Here is a 21,824-nt window from a genome sequence, read left to right on the forward strand (position 1 = left end):
TAAACTTAAAAAAAAGAAAACAAAAAAAAGGGGAAGAAAAGAAGAAAAAGACAAAGAAGGCCTGGAACGATTTTTTAGATCTTTTTTCCTGTTAGTTCCTGTGTTATTTACTCTCATTTGAACCGTAAGCTGAACTTAACCAAACATATACGGAACCATACATATGACAGGAAAAAAAACAGCTATCACAAAGCTCATGAAAGGACAGGGAACAGCCGTGAAGGTTTAAAAAAAAAAAACAAAAAACATGACCATCACTCAGAGGATCATCTTTAGGGAACTGTATTCCATGACTTCCCTCAGAAATTCAAATACTTAATAAACACAATGGTTCTAGCAACCAAAAAAAGTCTATCTCTGGGGAATGCCTCCTGTGTGGAAAGGAGAAAGCAACAGAGTCAGCACATCTGAGTTTTCACAACTCATGTAACCTTTATAATTTATAACATCATATAGTGGGCTAGTTTCTTCATCTACAAGATGGGGCAATTAGATGCCAACACTAACTCGACAGTGAGCAAGTACCAAAAAGCCCAATAATAACAAGACAGCCTTGAACATATCAGTAATTCATAGTTGTAAAAGCACATTAGGGAGGCACCTGGGTGGCTCAGTTGGTTGGGGATCTGACTCTTGATTCTGGCTCAGGTCATGATCTCATGGTTTTTGAGTTCAGGCCCCACATCAGGCTTTGTACTGACAGCATAGAGCCTGCTTGGGATTCTCTCTCTCCCTCTCTCTCTGCCTCCCTTGTGCACATGCTATCTCTCTCTCAAAATAAATACAAATTTTAAAAGTATTTAAAATAAATAAATAAAGGCACATTAGGTCCTCAGGTAGCCCTCTGAGAAAGGCAGAATATGGATTATTATTTTTTAAATGTTTATTTTTGAGAGAGAGACAAGAGTGCAAGCAGGGGAGGGGCGGAGGGAGACATAGAATCCGAAGCAGGCTCCAGGCTCTGAGCTGTCAGCACAGAGCCCGATGTGGGGCCTGACTCCACAAATGGTGAGATCATGACCTGAACCAAAGTCAGACGCTTAACCAACTGAGCCACCATGCCAGAATATGGATTATTATTCCCATTATACAGATAAGAGTACAGGCCCAGGGACTTGTCCAACCGCACACTCAAGCATCAGGTTTACAAAACTAGGCTTTGTAATTTACCAAGATAAAAATGACATTATTCTATTCCATCCGCTCTACCAACACTCCAAAGAAACCCAACTGCCTTCCCTCTCCTTTGAGGCAATAAAACTTACCAGATAGAAAGGGGAACGAGGTGGTGGTGGGGGTTGGCGTCGAGGCCGGGGACCACTGAACGAGGTAGCAGTGGAAGGAGGGCTGGGGGGACCAGGGCGCAACGTCAGTGTCTCAGGCTCATCCTTGGGAACAGGCAGCCGGGATACCATGGTGACAGGCAAGGGAGCAGCGCCAGATGCCGAAACCACAAGGGAAGATGCCTGGGAAGCTGGGGCCTGTGTTGAGACTGGGGCCAACGCCAGAGTCTGGGCTGCAGCTGGACCCAAGGTGGGCACCGGAACTGGGGCAGGGCTCAAGGTCAATGTTTGCACTGAAGATGGGGTTAGGAGTGAAGCAGATGACGATACCGGAGCCAAAGTCAGCGTGTGAGCTGGGGCTGGGCCCACTGGAGAAACTGGCGTCAAAGGGGGAGCCAGAGACAGCGTCTGAGATGGACCCAGTGGTGGTCCTGGTGCCAAAGACAGTGTCTGGGCTGGAGTTGGTACTAGGGATGACGCTGGAGTCAATGACAATGTCTGAGCTGGAAAAGGCCCCTGAGGGTTCCCCATTCCCAAAGAGAGGGTCTGAGATGGAGATGAGCCCCCAAGGGTGGATGCTAAAGTTGGGGCTAAGGCCAGTGTCTGTGTAGAAGCCGGGCTTGGGAGAGGTGACGGAACAGGGGCTGGTACCATAGTCTGAGTTGATGATGGAGCCAACACAGGAGCTGGGGCTGGCACCAGTGAAGAAGCTGAAGCTAAAGGAGTTCCTGGAGTAGATGAAGAAGCTAGAACTGGAACCGGAGTCTGTGATGGAGCCAGGACAGGAGCAGGACCTGGCGATGGGGCCAGGACTGGAAGAGGAGCCAGAGAAGGAGCTGGAGAAGGAGCCAGGATTGCTGTCTGTGGAGCCACCATGGGAGCCAGAGAGGTGGCTAGAGCCTGAGATGCAGAAGGTGCTGGAGCCAGAAGGGAAGCCTGAGCTGGAGCTGGATTTGGTGCTGCCGGAAAAGGGCTGGCCAGAGCAGAAGCTGGTACCAATACAGGTGAACATGCTGGGGCCATGGCTGAGTTCAACCCTGGAACATGTGAAGAGGCTGGAGCCAACAACAGAGGGTGACCAGTTGCCTGAGATGAAGACAGGGATGGAGTCGTGGCCAAACCCAGAGTCAAAGCTGACGCTGATGGGGAAGCCCCAGCTGGTGCCAAAGAGGGAGGTCCAGGAGTCGCTGAGACAACAGGTGCCAGTGTTGGAGTCACATTGGTCAACAGAGCCGGGCCAGAGGCCGAAACAGGCAAGGAGGCCGAAATGGGGATGGTGAGTGGAGCTGAGGCCGGGGCAGGAGGCGTGGTAGACACAGAGATGGGAAGTGAAGATGACACTGGGATGGAGACCGTAGAGGACACAGGACTAGCAAGGGGAGAGGAATTGGGAACCGGCATTGGAGAAGCTGGCCCAGGGAGTGGGGACTGCACGGGGAGAGGAGAAGAGATGGTCAAGGGAGCAGCTCCGGGTGCTGAAGCTGTGGAGACAGAGCATGAGTTAGCCCCAGAATTCTTTTCTTGCCCTATTATCTTTTCCCTTACCCCCACACTTCACATGTTTCCCAGAAAACATTCACTCCCACACCATGAAGTCAAAGATTCAAGGAATCTGACAATTTAACATTTCCTTTCCCTCCAATGTTCTAAGAAGTAAATTCTAAAATAAGGCAAGGGCTCAGCAACCTAGTTCTGGGGCCTACTACAAAGCAAGTCAGTATGCTGTTAAACAAGGAATCTGTTGTGACTAAGAAACCGCTCGGGGCCACCCTATCTCCATTCCTGGCAAAAACATCTGCTCTTAAGCCACCTGGACTCACCACTGACTTCAGGCGAAGGACTGTGGACCAGCTTGAGAAGGGGCCTCACCAGAGTGGACGTGGGAATGGGGGCTCGGGCAGTACCCAGGGTAGGTGTGGGTAGCCGGCCAGGGGTTAACGTGGGGCGTGGAGTCAACACAGCTGGAAGCCCAGAGCTTGGAGGCCGGGGTGCTGGGGCCAACGGAGGAACAGGAGTCAGTCCATCCCGAGGGGCCTGTCTCACTACAATCTTCACCACGCCTGTATTATTCACCATGGTTGGTGGCACTGCAAGAGGAAGCTACATTGAGGGGAAGGTAGAAAAGAAACAAGAGACCCAAAGGATGGAAGAAGTCCAGGGGCAGGAGAGGGCAGCAGACAGATACTGGAGATACTGACAAGGGAAAACAACATTGAGGGAAGGCTGGACAGACAGTAGCCCAGGGCATGCCTGAAAAGACCAAGGCCAGCAAGGGCTAAGTAAATAGGAAGGCCAGGCGCCTCACCCTGGTTAGCAGCAAGCGGAAGGCTGAGGCCAGTGGGGGCAAGGGTGGTGCTGGGGGTCGAAGAAGGCAGCACAGAGACAGGGGTGGGGCCAGGGGTCGGGGCCACGGCCTGGATGAGAGCCACATGGGCAGGCTGGCTGATGAGGTGGTGCTGCCCCCCTGCTGACACCAGGTGCACCACATTCCCTGGGTTAAGGGAAGAGAGAAAGAAAGAGAAGCAGCTATCAGCCTGAGGAGGGTAGAGGCAAGGGCAAGAGGAAAAGGAAAAAACAGAGAGGGGATAACTTCTCTAGAATGACCTCATCCCTTTTTCAAAAGACCCCTTCCAAACATTCCCCTGGGCCCCACCCACCAAAAGCTAGGGAAAGAAACATAAAGGCTGACGTTTGAAAAGAGCAACAAAAACAGAGACAAGGAAGTGGAGAAAAAAGGCAGGACAGGGGGTGGGTTTTACCTACTTTGCAGCGGGCGGGGCTGCCCCACAGCAAGCTGGCGCACCTGCGCACCAGTCAAAGTCAGCTTGTTGCCCTGGATCTGGAAGGTGAGAGGTTTGCTTCCCCCTGCACTAGCCACTGGACGCTGTGCCAGTGAGGCCAACTGCCCGATGCTGACCACTTCACCTGCTAGGAACAAAGAAAGAGTCTAATGTAAACAAGGGTCATCCTAATGCTCCTTCACCTGATGAGGCACAAGCCTCCAATTCCTCCAATCCTCCCCCTCAATTTATCAGGTTCCAACAAACTCAGCCTTTGATGTGCTACTCCTTCCAATCCCACTTGTTTGCCTAGCAATCTCCTTTACGTCCTCTAATGGTCTGCCACCATGCTGAGTTTATCACCACTCCCAACTCTGTGCTGCTCTTTTACCTCAAATAACTTTCTGCTGCTAGGTTTATCACAATTTACACATCTCTGTGTCATCTCCCTTATCAGCCTCAGGACTCGACAGCTCTTACTTGATTATGAATTTCCAGCATATGACAAAATGCTTTATGTACATTAGCTACCTAAAATTTTCTTTCACATTTCCTGGCTTTTCTCCAACCCTGTGGCACATAAACCTTCCTGCCATCTCAAGTCTTTCACTCACAGACTCCTGAGAACTTACAGGGCAGGCGAGCTTGCATATCAGGAGACAGGATGAGGCGCTGTGGCGCAGGAGTAGTAGTCGGCACTGCCGTGGTGGGAGCAGCGGCTGTGGCGGTAGAGGTGGTGGTGGCGGCAGAAGGGAAAGTGTAGCCCGGTGGCACTGTCAGAGGCTTCAACAGGCTGGATGAGCCTGGAGGTGGGGCAGGGCTTAGGCGAACAGGAGCAGGTGGGGCTGGCTTTAGGGACAGGGTTGGTGTAGGAGGCCTTGAGGTCCCACTCAGGACCCCCAGGGGGGATGGCAACACTGTAGACACAAAGCAAACACCTGTCAGATATACCCTAACTAGAGCCTTAGCCTGCTCCCAAAAGCCTCCATGCACGCTGCCAACCCATCAAACAGCACACCTATCTCCAATCCAGCTTCCTCATCACTCCCAATTTCATTATTTCTTCCCCAATCTGAATAATATACATGAGGTACTCCCCAGCATCTTAGCCCCCTGGTAACTCACCCTGGGGCAGAGGCGCACTGTTTGGCTGCAGTGGAGGCAACACAACGGGGCCAGGAGGCCGCGATGTCGGAATAAGTGGGGGCCCAACAGGCGAGGCTGACACCATCAGTGGTGCTGGCAGCACTGGGGGGGTTGGGCCAGGTGGGGGCTGGGTGGAGAGCTCAGGGCCTGGAGGGGGTCGGACCGGGACAGGGCCCAGGGGGGTCCGTGGGCTATTGACCACCACCACTGTCCGGCCTTCTTGCTTGGGCACTGGCTGCAGCATCCTATGAGGACAAAAAGAAGAAGGTTGGTAGGGAGAGAAGGAGAATAAGGTATAGGGGAAAAAAAAGGAACAAGGAAAATGAGGCAGAAATATATGACAAGGTAACAAAAGCAAAGGGGGTAAAGGGAAAGGACACAAAGGAGAAAAAGGGAAAGAAACTTGAGATGACTGAAAAGCACCAAGCAAAGAAATGGAGAAAGATCAGTGACAAACATGAGGGCCCCTCCCAGTTCCCTCTTCTAGTTATTCTCTCCCCCAAATCCTTCACAGTATTTTGCATCAATCCCACATAAACATTCCAGCCTAGCCTCCAACTCTCTCCTTTCCACCCCAATTTCTGCCCCCAGCCAGCTTTAGCCACTTTTTCTAGGAACCCATCCCTTTATCCCTCAGCCCTGGTACCTGTTGACCTTCATCTTGACTGGTTTGGGCCGGGGTGGGGGGTCAGGAGCAGTAGCCACCTCTAGCAGTACCCGGCGGGAGAGGCGGTGCCGGGGTAGAAATGTGTCAGCCTCATATCTAGAGACACGACCCTCCAGGCCAATAAGATCAAACCGACCCATGTCTATCCGCTGGTACAAGAAGGAACACAAAAGCATGGTGTCAAAGGGACCAATATGGCAATGATTTCTTGGATATGACACCAATAGCACAGGCAACAAAAGAAAAAAAAACTGATAAACTGCACTGCATCAAAGGATCCTATTGACAGAGTGAAAAGACGAGCCATAGCATGGGACAAAATATTTGCAAATCATGTACCTCATAAGGGGTTAATATCCAGAACATATAAAGAACTCCTACAACTCAACTAAGTGTAATTTAAAAATTGCCCAATTAAAAAATTGGCAAATATCTTGGGTAGACCTTTCTCCAAAGGAAATATACAGTAAGTACATGAAAAGATGCTCAACATCACTAATCATTGGGAAATGCAAATCAAAACCACAAGGAGGTACCCTCACCTCACACCCATTAAAAAGATAGCTATTATAATAAAACAGAAAATAAAAGGTGCTGGCAATGATGTTGATAAATTAGAACCTTTGTGTACTGCTGGTGGGAATGTGAAATGGAGAAAGCGCTATGGAAAACACTATGGAAATTCCTCAAAACATTAAAAATAAAACTACCATATGATCCAGCAATTCAATGTCTGGGTATGTACCCAAAAGAATTGAAAGTAGGGACTCACACTGATATTTGTACACCCACGTTCACAGTAACATTATTTGTAATAATGAGAAGATGAAAATAACCCAGCTGTCCCTTGATGAATAAACACATAAATAAACAAAATGCAATATATATACACACACATATGTGTGACTACACATAGATACACAAAGATACAGAACAGAATTATCCAACTTAAACAAAGAAGCAAATTCTGACACATACTACGATGTGAATGGACCTGAAAGACATTTTGCTAAAAGAAATAAGCCAGTCACAAAAGAACAAATACTATATGATTCTATTTAATAGTCAAACTTCTACAAAGTACAATGGTGGCTGCCAAGGGCTGGAGGAAAGGGGAAAATACAGAGTTACTATTAGTGTGTATGGTGTTTCAATCTGGAAAGATCAAAAAAGTGTTGAAGTTGGATGGTGGCAGTAGCTGATAATGTGAATGTATTCATGCCACTAACCATATGCTTAAAAATGGGTAAAATGGTAAAACCTGTTGTGTATTTTACCGTAACAAAACCAAATGTTGGGGGGGAAGCAACCAAAAAGAGGGAAAGGAACAGGAAAACAAAACATTGTAAGTATTAGTAATATGCTAGGCACTTCCAAAAACATTAACACAATTTTCACAAACATACCACAGATAATAGACCTTGTAATCAGTACTTTCAAGGGCAAGCAAACTTAGGGTTAGAGATTAATAATTAGCTTGCCCAAAAATCACACAGCTAGAAAACAATGAAACTGAGGGAATAGTGCTGAGATTACAGGGAGGTAAGGATGCAAAAGATCGGACGGCAGCCTAAAGAAAAAGATGCAGGATTGGAATAGGGCCAATTATCTTGGGAGCAACTACTTACCTGGAGGGGATGGACATCAGTGGCCCTTAGCACCAGAGAGGCGGTGCTGAAGCAGATTCCTGGGGTGATGAAGGGGGAGGTAACAGGTCGAGGGTCAAACAGGTTTGGATGATTGCAGACTTTTCGCAGCTGCATCAAAATGTTGATGACACTCATGAAATGGCCTGTGGCTAGTGTCTCCTTAGTTCTGGGAGAGAGGAAAAAAATACATGAAGCACCCTGACAGTCACATCTGTTCTAACACAGCATCACAGGGCCCACCCTCTGTCCTCCCTTACGTGGTCTGTGCCATGAAGTCATCATAGAGACATCGTTGGCGCTTGGAGAGCCGGCAGCGGATAACATGCTCATATTTTTTAGGCATCTGCTTCTCAACATCCACCTTAACTCGGCGCAGCAAAAAAGGCCGCAAAACCTAAAAGCAAATAAGCAGGTGGCTGACAGGAGAAAAATGGGCACTGAGCCCCAACCCAGCCCCTCTAGCTGGGTCTTGGCCTGATGACCAGCAGAGCACTGGCTTAACCCTTCAGTAAACACTCATGAAGCCATGAAGCATGCCAGGAACCAATCACACAAAGATGAGTCAAAAGTAAGCCCTCTTCCCAGGACTTTACTACCTGTTGAAGGAGATATGCATAAAGATGATGATGACGACACTAACCTTAAAAAAATTATTACAGGGGCGCCTGGGTGGCTCAGTCGGTTAAGCGTCCGACTTCAGCTCAGGTCGTGATCTCACAGTCCGTGAGTTCGAGCCCCGCGTCAGGCTCTGTGCTGACAGCTCAGAGCCTGGAGCCTGTTTCAGATTCTGTGTTTCCCTCACTCTCTGACCCTCCCCCGTTCCTACTCTGTCTCTCTCTGTCTCAAAAATAAATAAACATTAAAAAAAATTAAAAAAAAAATTATTACAAAAACAATGAGGGCAGAGCAACTAACTCTGCAAGAAGGATGGCTCAAATTACACTTCAAGGAGTAACTATAAATCTGCAATATTATGAAAGTAAATCCAGGAGAGAAGCTGAAAACAAAAATTGTGGCAGTGACTACACCATAGAAAACAAAAAACAAATCTGAAAATCCCAAGAGGTAAAACTGGAGAGAACATTGTCTTTATGTGTATTTATTCTTTTTTTAAAAAATTTTTTTAATGTTCATTTATTTATTTTCAAAAAAGGGAGTGTGGAGAAGGTACAGAGAGAGGGAGAGAGAGAGAGAATCCCAAGCAGGCTCTGCATCACCAGCATGAAGCCCGATGTGGGGCTCAAACCCATGAACCACAAGACCATGACCTGAGCCAAAGTCGGACACCCAACCAACTGAGCCACCAGGAGCCCTAGGACATAGTCTTTAAATTGCTATGGAAGAAATAAAAAATAGGAATAAAATGAAGGAAAGAGATATAACTAAAAACAACCTTTTGGTTTCTAGTTTAATTTACGAAAATGATGGTATGATTGAACAACATGGAGTAGATATAGTAGGTTATAAGACTTGAATTGTTTGACTTAGAACAGAATGAGTTCAAGAGAAACTTTCAATTAAAGAAATCAAGTCAAATTTAAATACAAGTTGACTGGTATAGAGAGTCACGAGAATAAAAATACATGGAGGATCTTTAGGCCTTAAGATATGTCAATTGAGAAAAAAATAAAAATAAGAATATTGAGATGTTATTGAGACAATATTGAGAATATTAAAAGCTGGACAAAGGAAGAGGAGCCAGAGAAGACAAAAGAAAAAAAGAAAACAAACAAAAACAAAGAAAAAAGAGATCCCGATGAAAGCTGAAGAAAGCCCAGCAAGGAAAAAATCTAAGCAAGACTGATCAGCAGTGTCATTCTACTCAGAGAATAAAGACAGAAACGTCACCATTAGGAAAAAACAGGTAAAATGATGACTAAAATGAGGCCACTCAATTTGGCATTGGGTTAGTCACTTGACAACAGTGAATTTAGCCCAGCACTGACTTTCTCTCCATAAAGGTTTTCTAGGTATTGCCCTTCGTTCATTATTCCCAATACCCCTGACAAACTGTTATAGGCCCTACCTTGTGGAGACGTTTGACTAGACCTTCATTGTACTCTTGGCTGCCCTCAATCATGCCAGTTAGGGGGTTAGAGAACCATTCTTTAAACTCGCGATGAGACTGGAAGACATGGGGCATCAAAAAGTGCATCAAAGACCACAGCTCCATGAGGCTGTTCTGCAAGGGAGTTCCTGTGAGGAGTAGGCGTCTCTGGCTGCAAAGAAACAGAGGAAATTAGAGGGAAAATGGTCAGCAAGGTCCCAACCTTCCAAGCATCCCACCCTTCAGGTCAAGTCAACCCTCCTACAAACCCCCATTTCCATCTCTACCTGTTGAAGTTGAGCAATGACTGCCAACGCTGCGACTTGAAGTTCTTGATGTTCTGAGCCTCATCCAGAATGAGATACCGCCAGTTCTTGCGGCGGAAGGCCTGGTGGTCCTGCAGCACCAGCTTGTAAGACGTGATACACACATGGAAGGCATTGGGCTTGGTCCAGCCCTAAGGTATTAGGAGAAAGCACCAGATAGTGGGGTGAAAAGAAAAGAAAGGAGAAAGGGAAGATATGCTAAGGTCCTCAAGGAACATAAATCAGACTGAGAGAAAGACAAAGTCCCAGAAGCAGAAGGGAGCAACAGAAAGGGTAGGGGGAAAAGCTCCTCTGAGGAAAGGGCCTAAGAGTAAAAGAGCAATCATTCAGGGGGAAGTGATCACATGGAGGGGCAAACCTGCCGCTTGAGCTTCCTCTCCTTCTGGGCTCCATAATAAGTGAGGATTTTAAAGCTGGGGCACCACCGTTTCAGCTCCATCTCCCAGTTCAGCATCACACTGGTGGGGACAATGATCAAATGGGGACCCCAGTTACCTGTTTAGCAAAAGAATGAGAGATGTACAGCATGGTGACTATAGTTAATAATACTGGATCGCATATTTCAAAGTTGCTAAGAGGATAAATCTTAAAGTTCTCATCACACACAAAAAAATTTTTGTTAACTACGTGTGGTGGTGGATGTTAACGAGACTTACTGTACTAATCACTTCACAATGCACACCAGTATCAAAAAATCATGTTGTATACCCGAAACATAATGTTGTATGTCAATTACACCTCCAGTTAAAAAAATAAAATAAACTTAGAAAGATTTTAAGCAGGAAAAGAAAAAAAAAAAAAGAATGAAAGATGGTAAGGAAATATAACTTTGGGAGTTTTTGGTTTCTTTTTTAATGTTTGTTTACTTTTGAAAGAGAGACAGAGCATGAGTGGGGAGGAGCAGAGAGAAAGAGGGAGACACAGAATCCGAAGCAGGCTCCAGGCTCTGAGCTGTCAGCCTGACATGGTGCTCAAGCTCACAAGCCACGAGACCATAACCTGAGTCGAAGTCAGACGCTCAACCAACTAAGCCACCCAGGTGCCCCAAACTTTGGGGTTCTGTTCTGGTTCCTGAGGTATAACCCTGACCACTCTGTCCTGATGGTCCTTCCTAAGAATCCTAGCACTTAAGCGAACATCTTTATAGTTACTAACCAGAATCAATGAAGCTACTAGGACAGCAGCAAAACAGTGAGTGTTTTACCATCCTGCAGCTAGGGTCACCATTAAACAAGCTTTGCAGGGAGCTGGCCAAGCAGCCCAAGACGAAAGGCCCTGCCTTGTTACCTTTTTCACAGGCCAAGTGGGCAAGTAGGGAGATGGTCTGGATTGTCTTGCCTAGCCCCATCTCATCAGCAAGAATACCATTAAGCTTCTTCTCATACATAGTAACCAGCCAGTCCAGCCCAATGTGTTGGTACTCTCGGAGCTGGCCCCGCAGGAGCAAGGGAATGGGGGTCTTCACCTGGTAGGAGGGAGAGAGGCATCAGGGTAGAAATGAGGTATCAGTCGCTGAGAAACAGCAAAGTCAAGATAAGAGAAAACAGAAGCTGGGGCCTGGGAATACCTGCGTAGTGGCCAAGGTATAACCCTTGGGCTGAAGACTTTCAGCTGCTGCAGCGATGTCAGTAATTTCCTTCTTAGGGCCTAGAGTAGTGGCAGGCCCTGGGGTGGGAGGCCCACTGCCCCCATCTGCCTCGCTCTGCTCTTCATCCCGGGCAAGCAAGTACTCCACCCCGAAGTCATCATCTTCTTCCTCTTCCTCATCTGCTTGGCTCTGTGATCGAGACTCCTCAGATTCCTCAGACTCAGATTCCTCTGATTCTGAACTCCCGCTTGTTTCTTCCTCTTCTGAATGCTCATCTTCCTCTTCCTCGCTCTGCTCCTCAGCAGATTCTAAAACACAAAACGAAGGCTAAGTGATCACCATACCTACTCCTCCAGTGTCTCCCCTCCGATGTGCCCATGACCACACATCCACCTGATTGACTGCTACTATCCTCTTGAGGAACCTCTTCAGCTTCTGTAGCCCCCTCTGGTTCACAGTCAGAGCTGTTAGCCTCAACCTCATCTTCATCTTCCTCTTCACTACTCCCAGAGCCTGGGGCAGAGGCATCAGAAGCATAGGCTCCTGCATACTGCTGCAGCAGCTCCTCCATAGACAGCTCACCTGGAGAAGAAACGAAGGATAAGCTTTTGGGAACTTCAAGGGAAAGGGGGCAAAGGAGAAAGGGAGGTCTGAGTGGTGCCAAATCATTTTACCTAAGTTTCTATAGACACTACTAGGCCCAGGTCTGAAGGGAGGTGAAAGAGTTTACTTTCAGCACCAGCTACTAAAGCCAAGCCCCACAGCCTGGGCTGGAACCATGGATGCTGCTGCCTCCCACTGTGAAAGATAATATCAAACTAAATCTCCCTTTGAGGTTCAAGTCAAATAAGCTTCTTACATTAGTTCCACTAAGCTGTCACATCACTTTGTTCAAACTTTCATCACAACCAGTCCTCAAATTCTATTTATAATTATTTGTTGACATCTGTCTCTGTCATTAGACCTGGAGTTCCTCCAAGGGGGATAAAAAGTGTCTTATTCATCTCTTTATCCCTGGCACTCTGCACAGAGGAGACACCAAATGGATGTTCAGTAAACGTCTGCTGAATGTCACCTTCTCGAGCCAACTCGCTCAGTTCCATGGCATGATCCACCTCCCCTTCCAACTGCTCCTCAGCTGCTATAGTATCCTCTTCATCCTCCGCTAGGAAAGAGAATAAAGCAAAATCAATGGCAACAGAATCATAGAACACAATCCCAGTGCAAGACAAGAGAAAACATGCAATGGTAGGTCCAGACGATTCAAAGAGTAAAGGGCAACAGGACAAAGAGAACAAGTCTGACCTTCATCCTCATTGGCAGTAAACTCTTCGTCATCCTCATCTGGATGCCAGGGCTGTTTGTTGCGCCGTGTGACAGAGGGTGAGGGCTTCACCTGTATGGCAAAAGATAAAAAGGAAGAAGACCTAAGGTTAGAGCAGCAGGAGAAAGGTACAATGTTGAACATGATATCACAGAACAGTCTCTCTGTCCCACTGAGTGACAGCTGCCACTGGCACAGTCCCAGGGCAAAGATGCAATCAAGGGTTTTCTTTCAGCACCAGCTACCAAATCCTGGCCCCACTGCCCTGGGGGAGGACCTGTGAAAGTGCTAGATAAGGCCCCCAACACCATCCCCATGCGCTCACACATATGGAGAAAGAGAGAGCTTAGGTCCAGAAAAGACTTCAAGATTATCATCCCAGGTCCAAACCTACAAACCAATAGGGAGTATTAGGACCATTTCACAGAAGTGGCAAGAACCAGAGTTATCTTTTCAAGACTGTGAGGCAATTAAAGAGTACAGTATACTCTTCCATTACAGCATTAGGAAATGCCCATCTCAAAATACAACTTGCCCCAAACCCAGGCTCTTCCATATCCATCCCCAAATGAGAGCCAATCGCCCTTAACCAGGGAGGACTCCTGAAAACCACAAATGATCTTACAGACCAGAACTCAGTCCTTGAACCTCTACCTCTGCTCCCACTCTGAGCCCTTCCTCTACCCATTCTCCCTATACCTTTAACACCTGAGAGGGCTCTTCTTCTTCACCACCTTCTTCAGGCCCATCTCGAGTGTCACTGTCACGAGATGAGGGGGTTCTCGAGGGGCTGGAAGGCCCTCCTAGCAGCTGAGGGGGAAGGGAACGGAGCAGCTCTTCCAATGGCAATTCTCCCTCACGTCGAAGCAGCTCAATCTCACGCCTCTGGGTCTCTGCATCATTGCCTTCCTGTTGTTCTTCAACCTCAATCGTCTCCTCATCATCCTCTTCCTCCTCCTCTTGGGGTTGGAAGTCCCCATCTATAGCAGGAGAACAAGGTCACAAAGTCCACGGGGCCCTGCAAGCCACAGGGTGGGTTTTCAGCTCTGGAAAGGGTACATGAGGAAGAGTAACAGAGCCAAAGAGGACACACACCTTCATCATCCAGCCTGGAAACCGGGGGTGGAGGACTAGAGGCAGCTGAGGAAGAGCCAAGGCAAGGGGAAGAGCCAGCTTTGCTGGATGCTAGTGGCTGGTTGAGGCTCTGAGACAAAAGGTCTGAGTACTTTTCAGTTTGCCCCACAATGAAGTCCAGGTGCAGGTCCAGAGCTTTTTTACGCTTTTCCTCCAACCGGGACTGTTGCTTGAATTGCACCACCTGCCACAGCATGAAATGGACGGTCACTAAAATATTCATGTATTCTTTTATCCAATATTTAGGGAAGCCTCCTCTATGCTAGGCCCTGAGCTGGCTTTCCAAGAGGGAATAGCTAAATGACCCTAAAGGTGCTTTTGACGAAAGCACAAAGGGAGCACAAGAAAGAGAAGAACCAGTTTAACTTCAGGCAGCAGGGAAGATTTACAAGTGTATCTGGAGCTGAATCTTAAAGACTAAGTACGTGTTCCCTAAGTGGAAATGAAAAGAAAGGCATTGCTTGGCAGCAAAAAGACCATAGGTAAATTACCAGAAATGTACAAAACAAAAGAACAATTGAAGTGGAAAAGAGAAGTTAAGGAGCTGGCAGGAGACAAAACTAAAATACAGAAAGAAACCTGGTAGTACTTAAGAAACAACAAACAATATATAAGAACAATTTGAAAACTGTGATGTAAACATTTAAGCAGGTAAATAGCAGAGGTTTAGAAAAAGCATGCTGAATGCCCTGCAAAGGACAGATGGCCTAGAGGCATCAAAAAGTCCTATTAATATTACCCAAAGGCAGGGCCATATTTTTCCACTGTCTTTCTTCTTGGCACTCAACACTAGAGACATCCAATACAAACCAGAAATGTCATTAGAGTTGCTTGAAATTAGAATATTCACTCTCTCAAGGAGAAGTTTCGACCATTCCTGCTACCATGCTACCCACCTAGGACACCTAAGGCATTTCCCTTTCCCAATCCCTGCTGCCGACCTTCTCCACATTGCTCCAGAACTGCCTGACGTCCTTGGCCATGGTGGAGGCGATTCGGCGTAGCTTGGCCTGCTCTTCCCTCCGAGCCCGCTCTTCTTTCTGCCGCTGCTCCTCGTGGTGCCGGATGACCATGCGCACAACCTGTGGGAATGAGGAACCAGAGTGAAAACTCCAAGGCCAGTCTCCTATCCCCTCCTCACGTCAAGAACAAAAACAAAAATCAAGTCCAAGACATTTGGGAAGTCAGAGCTTGCCTCTTGAGACTATGGACATTAATATGCACCCTACACTGTTCTGTTTGGTTGCCTTCCAACAAACCCACGTATAAAGGAAAAGGAAACCTAGAAAAAAAATATGGAAGGTAGGCTCAGTTGAGGACATACCTTACGGGCCACACCCCGTTTCCAACGACGCTCCTGAGCAAAGTCAGCAGAGAGCCATTGCATCTCCTCACACAGATAGTCCCAGTGGCCTTTGGGGCGGGGAGGCTCGGGCACTTTAGGCAGCCTCTTCAGTGACCAGAAACCCTCCTTCCGCAGCTCAGCAATCCGAGTCTCAATCTCAGCCTCCTAATGAGGAAGAGCTAGGTCAATCAAGTTACTGGACATAAAGTCCACCTCAGGAACATAGGGGAATTCCTGGGCACTGATTACGTACAGGCACGGTCTGAACTGAGTGTTTTATGTCTGTCTTAAGTCCACATACCAATACTACAAGGTAGGTATTACAACCTTCACAGGTGAATTAAAAAAAAAAAAAAAAAAATCAAAGAGATTAAGCAATTTACTTCAGATCACACAACCAGAAAGTGGTAAGAGCTGGGAATTCAAAATACATCTAAATGACTCTAGACACCAGAATTCATATTCTTTCCATTATTTCACTCAATCTCCACACCCCATGAATATAGGAAAGACATGGGGCACCTCGGTGACTCCGTCGGTTAAGCGTCCAACTTTAGCCCAGGTCATGATCTCGTGGTTTGTGAATTCAAGCCCCCCATCAGGCTCTGTGCTGACAGCTGGGAATCTGAAGCCTGCTTCTGATTCTGTCTCCCTCTCTCTCTGCCCCTGCCCCGCTCACTCTCAAAAATAAAACTGAACGTTAAAAAAAAAAAAAAATTGAATATTGGAAAGACTTAGAAAAATGAAATCCATGGAAGCAAGGAGTATATGCTTCCTTACAGACTAGATAGAAAGGATCTTCATCACTGTAGAAATCTGCTTGCCCAAGAGTATGTTCATGCTTAGAAATAGGTTACCCTATTTCTACCTACCCCACATACACAATCCTGTTTGTTTTTGAAAAATACTTTTATAACATGTACACTTTTTTGTGAAAATACTAAAAGATTAACAACAGTTTTTGTGATAAAAAAATTAACTTTCTGTAATGGTTAAATTTCATAAGCAAAACGATGAAAGCACTTGAAACTTTTTTTACTTAACAGAAGTAACTTAAAAAAACTCAAGACAATTGCCTTTATTATGCTTGGCCTCTCCTGACAAAAACTAAATCAGAGGAAATCACAGCCAGAAACGAGACAGGGAACTAAATGGCCTGACAGTGAAGGAAACATTAAGAAAGACCTGGGTATTAGACCAATGGCTCTCAAATTTAAGCATGCATCAAAATCATCTGGGGTGCTTTTTAAGTCAGATTGCTGGAGCCTACCCCTCAAGCTTTAAATGGATATGTAGAAGAGAGGTACCAAGAAACTTGCATCTCTATAATTTCCCAAGTGATGCTGATGCTGCTGGTTCAGAGACTACACTTATTGCTGGGTAAATAATAGGGGCTAGAGGACAGAAATGAGAAGCAGAAACCAGCAAATGTTCAGAGCTTTGTATTTGACATAGCACTTCTACGTGTATTTTCTCCTTTAACACAGATGTCGTAAGTCCGTGAACTATTACATGATGTTTACTTTATAGAAAAGGAAATTAGGTTCAGATCAAACAACTTGCTCAAGATCATGTAAGTTAAGGCAAAGCCTATACTCTAAATCCACAAGGAAAGAAATGTAAAGGGCCCATGGGACAGAGGAGTTAAAGAAGGAAGACTCCCAAAAACTCTCATAGGCATTTCCAATACATACATGCTTGGCCTGCTCTGCAATCTCAGCATGGCTCTTCTCCCACTTTGGGCCTTTGTTAGCAAGGTCAGCAGCCTGGGGTAAGCTGAGTCCCTCCAAGGGCACTGTGGCACCATCTGGGGGCCCTGGAGGTCCATCCAGAGAGGAATCTTGAGCTATATGCTGGGGAGAGATGCCACCTGCCCCACTAGAGGCTGGGGAACTGGATGAGGCAGGGGACACAGGATTGCTGCCTGTCATGCCGTCCGACACCATCTAGAAAAACATAAATAAAATGAATGCTTAGCACTGTGCCAGAAGTTCTAAGCATATTATTTCATTCTATCTTCACAAGAAAAAACTACGGAGTAAATTATCAACCTCATTTTTATAAACACAAATATTTGGGACGATCTTTTCATAAAATGTTAAAGATAACAGAGCCAAGTTCACAGATACTTGGCATGCGAGAGGAGTTAGAACCTGACATTTACACAGTTCCCAAATTCAAGAATAATATTACAGCATATAACTTCAAACGCTAATGATCCTTTCAGAGCCTCAATGATTTCACTCACATAAACAACTCTCTATTCTTCCCTCATTTACACAGCAAGTATGGCAGATTCACCTATTAAAATAAATTTAAGTTATCACCATGTTCAAAAAGCAACAACAGGGGCGCCTGGGTGGCTCAATTGGTTGAACGTCCAACTTCAGCTCAGGTCATGATCTCGTATGAGTTCAAGCCCCACATCAGGCTTGCTGCTGTCAGCACAGAGCCCACTCTGGATCCTGTCTCTCTGTCTCTCTCTCTCTCTCTGCCCCTCTTCTGCTCACGCTCTCTCAAAAATGAATAAACATTTAGAAAACAAAAACGAAGATCACCTAAACCTCTTTAGGTTCCTCATCAATCTTGGGAGTTTCCTTTACCAGGAAGGTGGGAAGGGAAGGAGAGAGGAGCTGGTAACTGTTCTCAAACACCCACCTATTACTTTGCAAGGTACTGCACAAACAATAATAAGTAGAGAACATGGTCTCACTTAAATGCTGATAGTGAGGACACTCATAAAAATCACTCCAGCATATTAGCCTCACAGGGTGCCACTAAAATTCCTACCTCAGTTAAATGACAAACAACTGTATGTCACAAAATTTCCCAGGTACACAGAAAAATTGTAAGTATTAAATCCATACCCATCAAAAGCCACTCTATGCAAATCTAGGTATGTCTGCTCTCAAAATCCATGTTTCTTCTACTCCTGCACTTCCTTGGTATGAGAAAAGAAGAAATACCACACACCATCCATAATGTTTACGTTGCTCCAACTTCTAAAAAATTATCTATTCTCAAAGCTCACAGTCTTAGGAGCATGTGGTTTCAACCTCCATATCCAACCTGGCCTAATTCAACCCTTTTCAGGTAACAAAGGGTTTCCAAACTCAGAAATCAACATTACACTAAATGTCAAATAGAACATATCTAACAGGCTTGATGGTCAAGCTGACCACCAAAAATTTTCCAAACACAGTTAGGATCATGGAAATGTGGCTAAAACTTGCCGTATTTCTTCTGCATCCGAGCTGATAGTTTACAAAAGCAGAAGCAGAGAAGGAACCCTCCCCACTTTCAAACCTGTGTCTGCAGGACTGGGAGCTGAGGGTGAGCAGGGGAGGGGCTGCTCTGCATGGTCCCACTCCCAGGCTCCTCTTTGGACGCCTGAAGAATGACTGGGTCGTTATCACCACTGCTGCTGGCCGAGGGGCTGGCGTCCGGCTGCAGGGCATGCTGGGAGCTGGCCTCATTCTGGGCCACCGGCCACCGGGACCCGCCTTCCAGGGCCCGGGGCCCACTAGGGCGTCCCAGCCTCCGCTCAGGTCCACCGGCCTCTGGAGCACCTTAGGTAGGGTTAAAAGAGTAGAAATGGGTTTTAAAAAGATGAATAAATCCTTGGGAAAAAAAGGATGCCGGGGTGGTTCAGTTCTTTGAGTATCCAAGTTTTTTTTTTTTAAGTTTACTTATTTGTAAAGACAGAGAGAGAGAGAGCAAGAAGAAGAGAAGCAGAGACAGAAAGAGAGAATCCCAAGCAGGCTCTGTCCTATCGGCACAGAGCCCAAGATGGGGCTCAACCTCACCAACCATGAGATCATGACCTGAGCTGAAATCAAGAGTCCGATGCTTAACCAACTGAGCCACCCAGGTGCCCTGAATGTCCAACTCTTGATTACAGCTCAGGTCATGATCCCAGGGTTGTGGGATCAATCCCCACATCAAGCTCCACACTGAGCATGGAGACTGCTTGAGATTCTCTTTCTCCCTCTCCCTCTGCTCTCCCCCCAACTCACACGCACATGCAAGCAACTCTCCAAAAAAACCCCACAAAAAAAAACAAAAAAACCCCACAATCACATTGAAGAATCTATAAATGAACAATGATTATGGTCTACATTTCTTGAGCATCCACTATGTGTCATACTTTCCTAAGCACTGACTTGATACGTTCTATAATCCTCACAACTATCTTGCGACCTAAACACTTCTCACACCTTAATAAATCTTTATTTAGTTCCTTCCATATACTGAGAATAGAAGCATACAGAAAAGATCCCTAACCTAATTGAGGCATTGTAACATTTTCCCTCTTTTATAATTTAGGAAGTCAGCACACAAAGAGACCCAAGTAACTTGCATAAGGTCACACAGTAATAAGCTAACAGAAAAACTTAAGCTGAGGTAGTCTGATGCCAAGACCAAGGAAAATGTGCTACTCTCCTTGGTAGGGCTAGGGTGATCAGGCCTTTCTCTATCCACACTCCCACTTTTGTTGCTGCAAAAATATCATCGAACCAAAAATACTGACTTATAATTTCTCTCATCTCAAGTATCTCTTCTATTAGCATCAACACAAAAAATGGTGTATGAACCCTCACCTGTGTGAGCTGAGACCACACCCCCTGTGAAAGTCTGTACTTCCACGGTGCCGCCGTACTGAGGGAAATCACGCCTGAAACAAACAGAGGGAAGGAAAACAGAGTGAGAAACGAATCCACATTTACCAACAACATCCATCAAAACCTTCTTTACGGTAACTTTTGAAGCTTTTAAACATACCCGAATCAAAGGCTGAAAACAAGAGAATTAAACAGTAGTAAGAAAGGCTCATGTTTCAGAAAAATAAAAGCAAAATCACGGTTTGCGAAAACAGAACTCCCTAGAGACATAAGATTCTGGCTAGAGGAGGAGCACTGTAGTGAAGCAAAAAAAAAAAAAAGTTTAAAAAGCTTAAGTGTAAAAGGCTACAACCACTGAATAAAAGAGTAAATAACAAAGCAAAACAAACAAAAAACCTGTCACATCCAGAAGCTCAAAAAGACATTGGCTGCCTGGCAGCCTGCTCTCCTTTCCAGTGAGGGTTGAACAGAATCACAGAATCCACCCTTCCTCAGGGCAGAACCCCGTAACTCCTATACCTGCGCCATGAGACACTTCCCCAAACACAAGAACTGCAGCAGGAGACATTAGAGGAGAAATCAGAAGAAAGACCGCTTAGCAAAGAACCATGCCCCGGAAACAGGCAGGGTAAACCCACCAAAGGCCCGGAAGTGTTTCCCCAGTGTTTAAGGAAATTCCTTAACCACGGAGCAGCCTTCGATTCACTCCTTCCTCCACAACAGATTCACAGGACCCGAACTAACCAGAATCCAAGAAGCTTGAACTCTTGACCCCCAGCTTCACTGCTGTCTCCCAACTCCTTCCAACAGACTGACCCAACGTGACCCCTGACCTCTGCCCCAAGTCGCCACTAACCCTAACATAACCCCGCCCCCTCCCGGACTCCCACCCCACCCAACGTGCGCGACAGACTGGGGGAGGGGCCCGCGCGTGCGCGACTGGAAGTGGAGAGAGCCGGCTGCGCGCACCGCCCGGGGGCTCCCGCCAGAGCCCAAACCCACGCACGCAAGGGTCGCAGGCTGGAAGTCTCTCATCCCTACCCGTCAGGGAGCCCCCCAACACCAGATCGCGAAAGGCTGACATAAGGGAGGGTTCGTGCCGCCAGGTCCTGGTTACTGACTGGATATGGTGGGCGCGCGCCCCGACTCCTCATCCCACGCCCCCCTTCCTCTTCCCGCGCGCCCCTGGGGAGGGGGGTGCCTGGGGTTGGTGGGCGGGCAGGAGCGCACCTGGGTCCGTCCTCTCAGGGCTCGCTCGCTCGCTCAGGCACGCGTGCGCAGACGGGCGTGAGGGGAGAGGAGATGCGCCCGGGCCCAGTGCTGGCCGGCCTGGCCCCCCTCAGCCTGTCTCTATGGGCGCGCGCCGACAGCCTCGCGCACCGGCCCCGGGGCCCCGGCCGAAGGTGCGCGCGCAGCACCCCGGGAAGGTGGGAGGAGAGGCGGTGGCGGAAAGATGCGCGCGCAGTCACCCGTCAGGGGAGGGGGAACTGTGGGGCGTCCGCCATCTTGTCTCCCTCTCCTTACCTGCGTCCTCGGGGGCGTGCGCACCACCCCCCCTCCCGCCGAGGAGGGGGGAGGGCCCCCTCTTGGCCGCCGCCTTCGCGGCCTTTAAATTCCCCTGGGGCTCGCGGCTACTGCCGCCGCCTTGCTTCCACTGCCTCCTCTCACGCCACAGAGATGCGGACGGTGGGTGGGAAAAATGGGAGACGCTACTCTCGGCGAACCGCCGCCGCCGCTTCCGAGGCCCCACCAAAATGGCCGCCGCCGTCTCGGCCGCCACCACCAACACCACCACCACCACCACAGCTCTCTATCGCTGCCGCCGGCGCGGCCCGTCCTCTCGCGAGAGGCAGTAACTGGACGTTGGGGAACGGGAAGGCTCGCGTGCTAGCGTAGGGCGCTGCCCGAGGCGC

The 21,824-nt window shown here is 47.4% G+C and overlaps 1 protein-coding gene and 1 non-coding gene across 4 annotated transcripts in view; both read right to left on the minus strand.

Moving 5' to 3' along the window:
- The window catches only part of SRCAP (Snf2 related CREBBP activator protein), a 35,388-nt gene extending 13,888 nt beyond the window's left edge, over positions 1-21,500 (minus strand). Inside the window, exons 1-25 of one of the 3 annotated variants that reach the window (XM_025920587.2) lie at positions 21,436-21,500; positions 19,891-19,964; positions 18,596-18,858; positions 16,984-17,235; positions 15,269-15,454; positions 14,886-15,026; positions 13,906-14,128; positions 13,510-13,790; positions 12,792-12,882; positions 12,562-12,651; positions 11,880-12,068; positions 11,466-11,794; positions 11,186-11,363; positions 10,257-10,393; positions 9,860-10,029; positions 9,552-9,744; positions 7,783-7,919; positions 7,505-7,691; positions 5,856-6,025; positions 5,189-5,454; positions 4,696-4,980; positions 4,047-4,211; positions 3,589-3,774; positions 3,104-3,370; positions 1,266-2,764 (exon numbers count right to left, since the gene is read on the minus strand). In XM_025920587.2, the coding sequence (XP_025776372.1) occupies positions 1,266-2,764; positions 3,104-3,370; positions 3,589-3,774; positions 4,047-4,211; positions 4,696-4,980; positions 5,189-5,454; positions 5,856-6,025; positions 7,505-7,691; positions 7,783-7,919; positions 9,552-9,744; positions 9,860-10,029; positions 10,257-10,393; positions 11,186-11,363; positions 11,466-11,794; positions 11,880-12,068; positions 12,562-12,651; positions 12,792-12,882; positions 13,510-13,790; positions 13,906-14,128; positions 14,886-15,026; positions 15,269-15,454; positions 16,984-17,235; positions 18,596-18,649 (5,676 nt within the window). In that variant the 5' untranslated portion in view covers positions 18,650-18,858; positions 19,891-19,964; positions 21,436-21,500. Of the gene's footprint in view, positions 1-1,265; positions 2,765-3,103; positions 3,371-3,588; positions 3,775-4,046; positions 4,212-4,695; positions 4,981-5,188; positions 5,455-5,855; positions 6,026-7,504; positions 7,692-7,782; positions 7,920-9,551; positions 9,745-9,859; positions 10,030-10,256; positions 10,394-11,185; positions 11,364-11,465; positions 11,795-11,879; positions 12,069-12,561; positions 12,652-12,791; positions 12,883-13,509; positions 13,791-13,905; positions 14,129-14,885; positions 15,027-15,268; positions 15,455-16,983; positions 17,236-18,595; positions 18,859-19,890; positions 19,965-21,435 lie in introns of those variants that run through there. The other 2 variants (XM_086692360.1, XM_086692361.1) reach the window with 2 other exon arrangements.
- On the minus strand, positions 12,973-13,102 carry LOC112857427 (small nucleolar RNA SNORA30/SNORA37 family). The gene has a single exon (XR_003223321.1). It is a non-coding gene; the product is annotated as a small nucleolar RNA SNORA30/SNORA37 family (small nucleolar RNA).
- Positions 21,501-21,824: the final 324 nt, after the last annotated feature.

Source organism: Puma concolor, chromosome E3 (assembly GCF_028749965.1).
Source record: "Puma concolor isolate L17-30 chromosome E3, mPumCon1.1.hap2, whole genome shotgun sequence".
NCBI classification, from domain to species: domain Eukaryota; kingdom Metazoa; phylum Chordata; class Mammalia; order Carnivora; family Felidae; genus Puma; species Puma concolor.